Genomic DNA, 9,876 nt, shown 5'->3' with positions numbered 1-9,876 from the left:
GAGCCACGTCATCGGATCGCCCCCGGGGGCGATCCAGGCTTTAAGTTTTTTTCTTTTAACTTTTTTTTCTTTTTTTTAATACCAATTTCACTATAAATAACAACCTCCTATTTCATAATTTTTTACACATTTTCTTTCATTTCTCTTCTCATATATTCTACTTTCACAACCCTTAACCCATTAAACACAATAAACCATCACAAAACATGAAATCACGTCAAAGTGATGATGTTTGTAAGTATCTTCAAAGTGGCGGTAACATTTATATATATAGAGATGCATTACGTAAAAAAAAACGATATAAACGGTACAAAAATTGAAACTTCGTATTTTATACGTATATATGCGTACGGATTTTAACACGTACACATATTAACGTATATACGTGTTTTTAACGTATATATGCGTACGGGTTTTAACCCATACGCATATTTACGTATCTTCACGTATGTATGTACGTATATATGTGTACGTATGTATATACGTATATATATATACCTACTTACATTTACGTAAAAAAACTATATAAATTGCGGTAACGTGTATATATATATATATATATATATATATATGCATAATGTAAAAAAAAGCGATATAAATTGCGGTAACGTATATATATAGAGATGAATAACGTAAAAAAAAGCGATATAAATTGCGGTAACGTATATATATATAGAGAGATGCATAACGTAAAACAAGCGATATAAATTGCGGTAACATATATATATATATATATATATAAATGCATTACGTAAAAAAATGCGATATAAACGGTACAAAATTTGAAACTTCGTATTTTAACGTATATATGCGTACGGGTTTTAACACGTACGCATATTTACGTATATTAACGTACGTATTTTTAACGTATATATGCGTACGGGCTTTAACCGCCACTTCGAAGATACACACAAAAATCATCACTTTGACGTGATTTCATGTTTTGTGATGGTTGATTGTGTTTAATGGGTTAAAGGTTGTGAGAATATAATATATGAAAAGAGAAATGAAAGGGAATGAGTGAAAAATTATGAAATAGGAGGTTGTTGTTTATAGTGAAATTGGTATTACAAATAAAAGAAAAAAAATTTAAAAAAAAAACTTAAAGCTTGGATCGCCCCCGGGGGCGATCCGATGACGTGGCTCGCCCCAAGTGGAAAAAAAATTAAAAAAAAATTTCTAAGAAAAGGCCGGATCACCCCCGAAATATACGGATCGCCCCCGGGGACATCCGTGTGGTTATTTTTGTAAAACCCCTAAAAACTGGTTATTTTATGTAAGAGGATTGTATAAAGTGGTTAGTTTTGTCATATTCCCTTGAATAAATAAATCAATTTAGATTGAAATTTTATTTTTAAAAAATTGTTGCATTTTTGTTAGGATTACCTTGAATGAAAAGGGTTGCTTCTTTTGAACCCAATAAAAAAAATATTAATATATGAAAATGATTAATTAATTAAAATAAAATTTTAATTCACGTTTAAATTATTATTTTTAACACGGATGTCTGAGTAAATTAGTACACACCTAAACTGATCCTAAGGGTTGCGAAAAACAGTAAGAAAAATCCTCAGTAACTTTATATAACTCGAACCTGTGACATCTGAGAAGGATTATATCATTTTTAACAGATTCTACAAAATGTAGATTTTGAGAATTTTTTTAGTGTTGAACCTTGAAAACTTTCTTTAAAATATAGAAAGACAGTAAAATTTTGCACATTTAGAGAACTCTTTAAAAATAATTGTTTAAAATAGGAAATGATATTTTATTAAATATATTAAATATTTAATAATAAATATAAAGTTGTAATGCTTAAAATGGAAAATATGTTGCAGTTGAATATACATTTTCTCTGTTAGGGACCGTTTATCCAATTGCTTACTCGGTAAACGATTACCAATAAGAGTCAACACTATGATATATTTGATGTGTAAGATTTTAGTATATCAAAACATATCGAATGCAACAATTTACTGGGTTACCTATGTAAGAGTCGTCATCTTCACTTACCGGGTAAAACTCTTCATCCTTCTTATTGCTCTTACCCGGTAAGATTCTTCTCCCTTCTCATATTCATTCGATGAGGAAATTTATCTGGCAAACACTTACCAAGTAAGTGTTTAGTAAACGGCCAAGTAAGTGTTTAGTAAACGGCCCCTTAGTCGAAGTCTGTAACGACCATATCCACATCCAATGTGAATTGAGTTCATCTTAATTGTTAAGTCGGTAATTTTAGATACTAAAAATTGTTTTTTTAGATTTATTTATTTACTTGAAGAGCATATATTCGTTGTTGTGAAACAAATTAAACATAATGCGGTTTGATAAAAATGTAAAATGCAAATTACACCGCAAAAGTTTTAAACCGCGCTTTATCGTGAGGACGGTTTAGATGAACACTCGTAATTTTAATAATGATGTGGCGATAAAATCAAGTCTTAGAACTCAGGTGGAGGTTACAACGTTTTTAAAAGCGTGCTTATGGCTCTAAATCTGTATTATATATATATATACACATACACACATGCACACGCACATACACAATATTAAAACTTATATATATATATATATATATATATATATATTTATACATATGATTTATCAAACTACAGAACCGCACCACACCCTGTATTTTGTATTTCTTTTAATTTTATATATATAACACACATATGTAAAGAAAATTTTTGTACTTTAGATTTTAGATTTTTAGTTTGATTTAATATGACAATTGGCAATATTAATAAATTAGTTGGACATGTCATAACTCACACGTCCAATTTAATTTGAGGTTTATTCTTTTTATTTAAACTATATTTTTTTTATTAACCTGGATATCCAACCCGCTATGCAAGCCGACTAATCCAGAGCGACCACCTGCTTTGCAGATAACCCGGAGTCACCGCATTTGAACCTCCGTGGCCACATGGGGATATTTATTTCTCTTTGGATTTGAATCTGGGACCTCCTGGTACTTTTAACCTTTGGAGCCAAACTCAAACCAATCATACACCACCCTTATGGTTTACTTCTTAAACTATTTCTAATTATGCAATATGTATTTGAGAATCAGATATTGAAACTATTTATTTATTTTTATACTACAATCACTTTATCGTCAATTTTATGGTGTAATTGGATTGTAGGCATAAAGTGTGATAGGTACAAATCGTATAAACTGCATCGTATTTTGCGGTTTTTATACGGTACGATTTGTGGTTTAAAAAGAAATGTTCAAACCGTATATAACCGCACCGCAAACAACCCTGATTAAAACCTCAAATTTTACACCCGATAAAAAAACATATCAAAATTCAAAATAACATCAATTTTTAATCGCTTGTTTTTTGACTTTTTCCTAAGAATAATCTTAATAATTAATCTTTTTTTGAAATGTGATTTAAAAATATTTATTAGCTGTCAAGACGTGATTAACATGACAAGCCTAACCAATCAATGCCTTTAAAATTGGTTCAGAATTTTTTTATTAAATGCCTTTTTTTTATATTTAATCATTTTAAATTTATTTAATTAAAAAACCCATATAAATATTAACCTAACCCGTATCTTAACCCCCAAGCAAGCAAGCTAATCCGGTACCAATTTTTTAATTAAGAAATTATAATAAATTTATATTAATAAATTATTTATAGTTAAGAAATTATATATAAAATTACCTGCTAAATTTTCCAAGTATATTGAAAAAAAATTAATTTTGCAATCAACATATTATTTATTACAACGTGCTCAGATTTAAACGGTTTAATCCTTCAAACCATGAACTAAACTATGGTTTAGAAAATTTTCATATATCTCCAAAATAAAACTTATATTAAAAAATAAAATTATGAATTATAAAAAACATTTATCTCAAAAATAAAAAATTATTGACAAGTTGAAAGAAGTTAAATTAAGTCCACCACAATAGTTTGAATTTTGAACAATCATTAAGCAAGTTGAAAGGCGATCTGAAATTTTGGATTTTAATTTATGGCGGATTTCGAAAATTTTGCTGGTTTCGGAAACGCAGACAATTTAGAAGTGAAAGCTCATAACAGTTGAGTCAACAACATGAAAACAAAACATATGTATTTTGATGGTCGGTTCAGTCCAAACCGCTCAAAAATGTGTTCAAGCTGCAAAACCGACCAAACCAAGCGGTTTAGCTATTTTTCAAACTAGACTGGATTGTCATACCGCTCAAATTGCCAAAAACGGTCCGGTTTAACTTCGTTCAAGTGGTTTTTAAAACACTACTCCAACAAACGTACACTATGTATGCTATTATTATTACATAAAACAATACATATATATACAATAGTAGTTTATAATTTACACTCTTCAAACCAAATAAAAACACACAATCAAACATCGTTGTCATGAGACCAGTCATTTTTCCAGAGTAATAAATAAATCAGGCAAAACAGATTAAAAACGTCATTATACTTGTATATTTTTAATAAGAGTTACTCTCGTAAATTCGTATTCTTGTAATGACGATTTTGTAAAAAATATTAATCGGTTTGTTAATAATTTAAAAATATTATAATTATGAATATATATTGATAAAAGAATTTGTTTCAGTAAAATATAAAAGTATTTTGACGTTTTTATTATTTACCCATTAAACTATAAACTGTATTTTAGAAATACATTAAATTAATTAATTTAACTCCGGAAAAAAGATTAGCCCAAAATCAAACCCAACAGAAAAGAGAATAAACGAACCGTAAAAACCGGTCTACGTTTGACGAAACGCAAAAATTCATTTTTCCATGTGCCACGTCAGCTAAACAAACTTCCACGGTAGTCAACGGTGGGTTCCCAGCCTGTCCCCACGTCGTCAACGTGGCTATTAACTCGTCGATCGGCGGCCGGCGATGTCGATATTATCGGTCCAGGACTCTGAACGGCGGCCGGAAGCGAATCGATTCATGCCTCCTAAAGCAGGTGGAGCTGACGGTGTTGCTGGTTCACTGTTGACCGGTTTTACTGTGACGCTGCTCCTTCTTGAGGCGGACTTTTCTAAGTGTTCGTTCAATTTCACCGACGATTTGTTGTTTTTTCTCCGGCGGGAACCTTCGGAGCGGAATAACGACGTTATACGAGAGATAATACCCTTTTTTTGTCCTTTACTGGTCTTTTCTGGTTGAATTACAGCTACAGGTTTCTCCGACCGAGTAGCCGCAACAGATGACCTCCTGCGGCTGCGGCACCTCTTCGATCTGACTCTTCCTATACACGATACCTTCGGAGAAGACGGTTCCGTCACCGGTACAGCTCCTGGCGCCCTTCCGCCGGAACTCGATCGTTTTGGAAACAGCCGTATGTTCGCCGGTTTACACTGCCTGTACTTTGATTCAACGTGAGTATTCCTCTGCGTCTTCGGCAAACCGAGAATCGCGGCTTTTGATTTCAAGTTCACAGAAAAACGCTGCGAGTTGGAATGAGAGTAGGTTGGATTTACATTCGGATTCAAATTCTTCGAATTCGACGCCTTCGTTGATTCCTTTCGCTCTAAGAAAGCATTACGATCAAACCAGTCGAATTCAGAGTCTTTGGATAGCCAAAATGACTCCGGTGGAACGAATTGAGAGCTGTCCGGAATATCAGGATCTACCTCCGCCTTGTATTCCCCGTCCTCCAGCGTCTCGGACCCGATCTTCCGATCGCCGGCGCCTCCTACCGGAACTATTGTTTCTGTATCAACCTGTGGCATTCTGGGTTCACAATTTCCTGATTTCACAAATCTGTGTTTGAATTTAGAGAGAGAATCCCAAATGGAAGAAATTATAAAGAGGGGTTTTAGGGGTCTCTCCTCCTTTCCATGTGATGACTTTCGTACAAGTATTAATGCATAGGGAACAAGTTGTTACAACGGCATTGCTCATCATTCGGAATTATGGTTCTTAAAATATATGAATATGTTCGGCTTTTGACTTTTTAATTAATAAAAAATGCAAATTAAAATTTTCTATAACATAAACCCTACAAAGGTTGTTTGTTTATCTCTTAATAGTTCAATTAAAAAATAATCTCTGAATTGTTAAGAGGTGAATCTTGTTTGACAATAAAAAAGTCTGTCTCTTAATAGTACTAAAATCATCCGAATGATTTTGTATCATAGATCTCCCTTAACCATTAAGAGCCCTAATTTCATTGTATACAATTACCAAACAATTATATTTCATTTTGTATTATATAATCAAAGTCTCTTAATCATTCTGACCACTTAATCATTTTACACCAAATCATTCAACAATTGCCAAGCAGCCTCTATAGCAAAATAAAATGGTTAACGGGTCATTTACTATATGCTTATCGGTTAAGTGTTTATTAAGTATTGCTTATCTTATCGGGTGAGTATGATAAAGTTTGAGAATTTTACAAGGAATAGTAAAGACCAATAATCTTATCCGGTAAATGAGAGAGAAAATTGTTAACCCCGGTAAACGTTATCGAGTTACCATGTAAAAGATGTTTACCAAAAATCCATTTTGGTGATCAAAAATGTTACTTAATGAGAGTGGTGACCATTGTCGGTAAACACTTACCCTGTAAGTGTTTGATAAACAACCTAAAACATTAAAAACTTGAAGATGAGATAACATGGGTTGTTGATTCATCAACACTCTTTTGTTGAAAGCTTGGTATAATATTAGATGGTTTCAGGATGATATACTTGTCAAAACAGGTGTTAGTTCGAGTCTGACAGTTTTCTACACTGTAAGACAAGGGCGGAGCCAAATTTTTTGTCTACAGGGTGCATTTTTAAGGTGGTTCACAAACCTGCAAAGTTACCCGATGTGTTTTTTAGCCAGATTTTACCGTTTCCTGGGATTCCTTAACTTATGTGGTTGATTCAATAATTTTGAAAGATTTTTCAGTTGATATCGAGAGATTTTTGTTGGTTTTTTGGTTAATTTCGAAAAACTTTTTTGGTTTTTTTAGTTGTAGTCTCTTGTATCTTTTAACATCCTGGGGCACCCCTCAAAGTTTAATGAATCAAACTTTCACAAACCCAAAAAAATGTATACCTGTTGAAAATCAGTTGAACAGGTACATGAGACTCTGCTGGAGATTTTATAATTAATTTAGGCTATTGGTGGATACCGTGTTTTTAAATCACCCACTAACGAATCACTATACAATTGATTTACCTCTCATATTATACTTTTGACGTAACATGGTATAAACTGACTGTTTCAATTGTTATTGGTTTGAACAGTTTTTTATCTTTATTTTTAAATTTTATAATTTTAATATGATTAGAAAAACTTTTATTAAAATAATTATTTAACAAATTCATATACAATCTATTTTGAAAACCATAAAAAGTCAAGTATATACTTTGACGAGTTTTGAACGTTTGATTTACTTTTACCAATTTGGACTCAGAAAATAAAGGTATAATTTCAATATTTTAATATTAAATATTCTTTTTATATAATTTGGAGAGAGGTTTTCCACTACTTTGAATTTGCATTCGTTATATTTTTATATAAATTTAATCTTAAAATAAACACAACGACGTTTCAAAATAGATGTAATTTTTCTAATCAAAAGTAATATTTAAATATTGAATATATTTAATAGATTCCTCAAATTATAGAAAATTATTTTTTTATTTTGTTTTAACAGAGTTTTTATATTGTTCTCTAAGACAGCAAAAAACTGTAATTTTAAAGAATTATTTAAAATTTGGCCTAAAGAAAAATATATTATTTTGTTATTCATTTCTACCGATGAAATGGAGTTATTATTATTTTATATAATATTTTTTTAAAATATTTTGAGATCGTAAAATTATAAAATATTTTAATATTATAAATAATGTTGAAATTTTAAAAATAAAGAATCTGTTCGAATTGAATGTAATGTTTCTACAGATTTCAACTTTTTGTTCTTTATTTAAGAGAAATTATAGAAAATCTGTTGGAGTTAAATATAAAGTTTCAGAGATTTCAATTTTTTGTTTTTTATATTAGAGAAATTATAGAGAATCTGTTGGTGATGATTTAACAATATTTTTTAAACGAATTTTCATTTTAGCAAACGTATTTTCTTTATTCAATTTAGACAATATTTATTGTGTATTTTAACCGGCAGGTTTAACCGGCCCCACATGAAACTCGTCTTTAAAAACACCAATATGAAGAGCTGTTTTTTTGGTTCATTTAACGGCTGAGATAGTAGGGAGGATCGAACCTGATCTCTCTTCTCTTTTATTTAGACAAACTCATCATGTTTCTTTGTCAACTGAACACACACAAAATACTGTCTATTTTAAGTAATATATTTAAACTTCTATTACTATGTGAATAAAATGATGTAACTAAATTATATAAAATGTGTGAAATTTAAAAAATAATAATAATAATTTTGCGTGAAAAACGTTTAAGGAATTAAATGAGAATTTATTTAAAATATGTTACTATTTTAAGTATTTTCGACTCGTTATTATTTATTTTCTTTTGATGATTGTTATAAGATATTTTTGACATTAAGGGGCCGTTTACCAAACACTTACTCAAGTAAACACTTACCAAGTAACATTACGTCACCGTATGAATATGATAAAGACCAAGAATCTTATCCGGTAAGAGCGAGACAAGGACCAAGAGTCTTACCCGGTAAGTAAGGGCGACGACTCTTACCATGGTAAGGCTTACCATGTAAATTGTTGCATACGATGTCGTTTTGGTGGACTAAAATCTTACCAGGTAAATAAATAATAGTGTTAAATTTTACCGATAAGCACTTATCGAGTAAGTGTTTGGTATATGGCCTATAAGTCCATCGTACGGATTATATTGGAAAATAATATGAAATCTGAATTTCAAGGTTTGGTTAAAAACCTTGTGCTACATAAATGTGAAAAGTTCAAATGGTTGGTATGAATAACCTTTCTTAAATTAATTATTTCACTTATGGAAATGTAGGGTCCGTAACGTCAATTTAAACGTGTGTGTCACGTCAAATGTACATAAACGTTTTTCAACTTATAACAAAACATGATAAATGTCACAAATTTACGTCCATGTAGTTTGAAATATGTTGAATCGAGTACAGTTTTAACCATAACAGGTCAAATTAAAATATGAGTTGATAAAAAACGAGTCAAAGATGATGTGTAGGTGACGTTTGTTTTTTTAAGAGGTGTTGAAGTCTGATTTTACTTCTGATTTATAAGAGTTGATCTTGAAGTCTGAAATCTGGATCATTAAGATTGTTTGTTTTTACGTCTGAAATCTGGATCATTAAGATTGTTTGTTTTACGTCTGAAATCTGAATCAAACTTGTGCAAAAATATAAAAGATAAATAGTTTTTGCTTACAGATTTCTTCCAACCCTAAATTATGAACCTTTGATAGATGGAGGATTAGAATTAAGAGGTATTAAGATATGTGTTTACCACTTAAAATTTCAAAGGACATTGAAAGCTTTTAAGCTCTTATTTTATAAACGAAACAAACACTCTTAATACCCAAACGTCTGAACGAATCAGACTTTGGATTTACTAAAAGGTAATTTTGAAAAAACAAACAAGGTCGTAATGTATTCAAACATTTACAACATACATAATCATGTTCTTAAAAATATATTCGATTATCTCGTAAGTAGCATATTTTTAATCATATTTAATACATCAGTTATATCTTTTTTTTTAAATTAAACAAAAAATTGTTTAATCCACCCTACTTTAACATGTATTAGAAAATTACATGTTTTGATCCACTCCATGACCGATATTTTTGTTTGCAGTTGTTGGAAACACTGTTATATGATATATCTGTTGTGCTTTATGGGTTTTTATACTCCTTTGCTGTTACAAAATCCTGGTAAAGCTTGTTTTTATTTTTCTATTACGACTAT

At 30.6% G+C, this 9,876-nt stretch overlaps 1 protein-coding gene across 1 annotated transcript; it reads right to left on the bottom strand.

The window, feature by feature from the left end:
* Positions 1-4,855: 4,855 nt before the first annotated feature.
* Positions 4,856-5,719, bottom strand: LOC112512264. The gene has a single exon (XM_025118142.1). It carries the CDS (start codon positions 5,717-5,719, stop codon positions 4,856-4,858), a length of 864 nt encoding a protein of 287 aa, XP_024973910.1.
* Positions 5,720-9,876: the final 4,157 nt, after the last annotated feature.

The sequence above is a fragment of the Cynara cardunculus genome (genome assembly GCF_001531365.2).
Source record: "Cynara cardunculus var. scolymus isolate 2C chromosome LG 5, CcrdV1, whole genome shotgun sequence".
NCBI classification, from domain to species: domain Eukaryota; kingdom Viridiplantae; phylum Streptophyta; class Magnoliopsida; order Asterales; family Asteraceae; genus Cynara; species Cynara cardunculus.
Note: the sequence above shows the minus strand (reverse complement) of the source record. Positions and strands in the feature narration are given on the sequence as shown.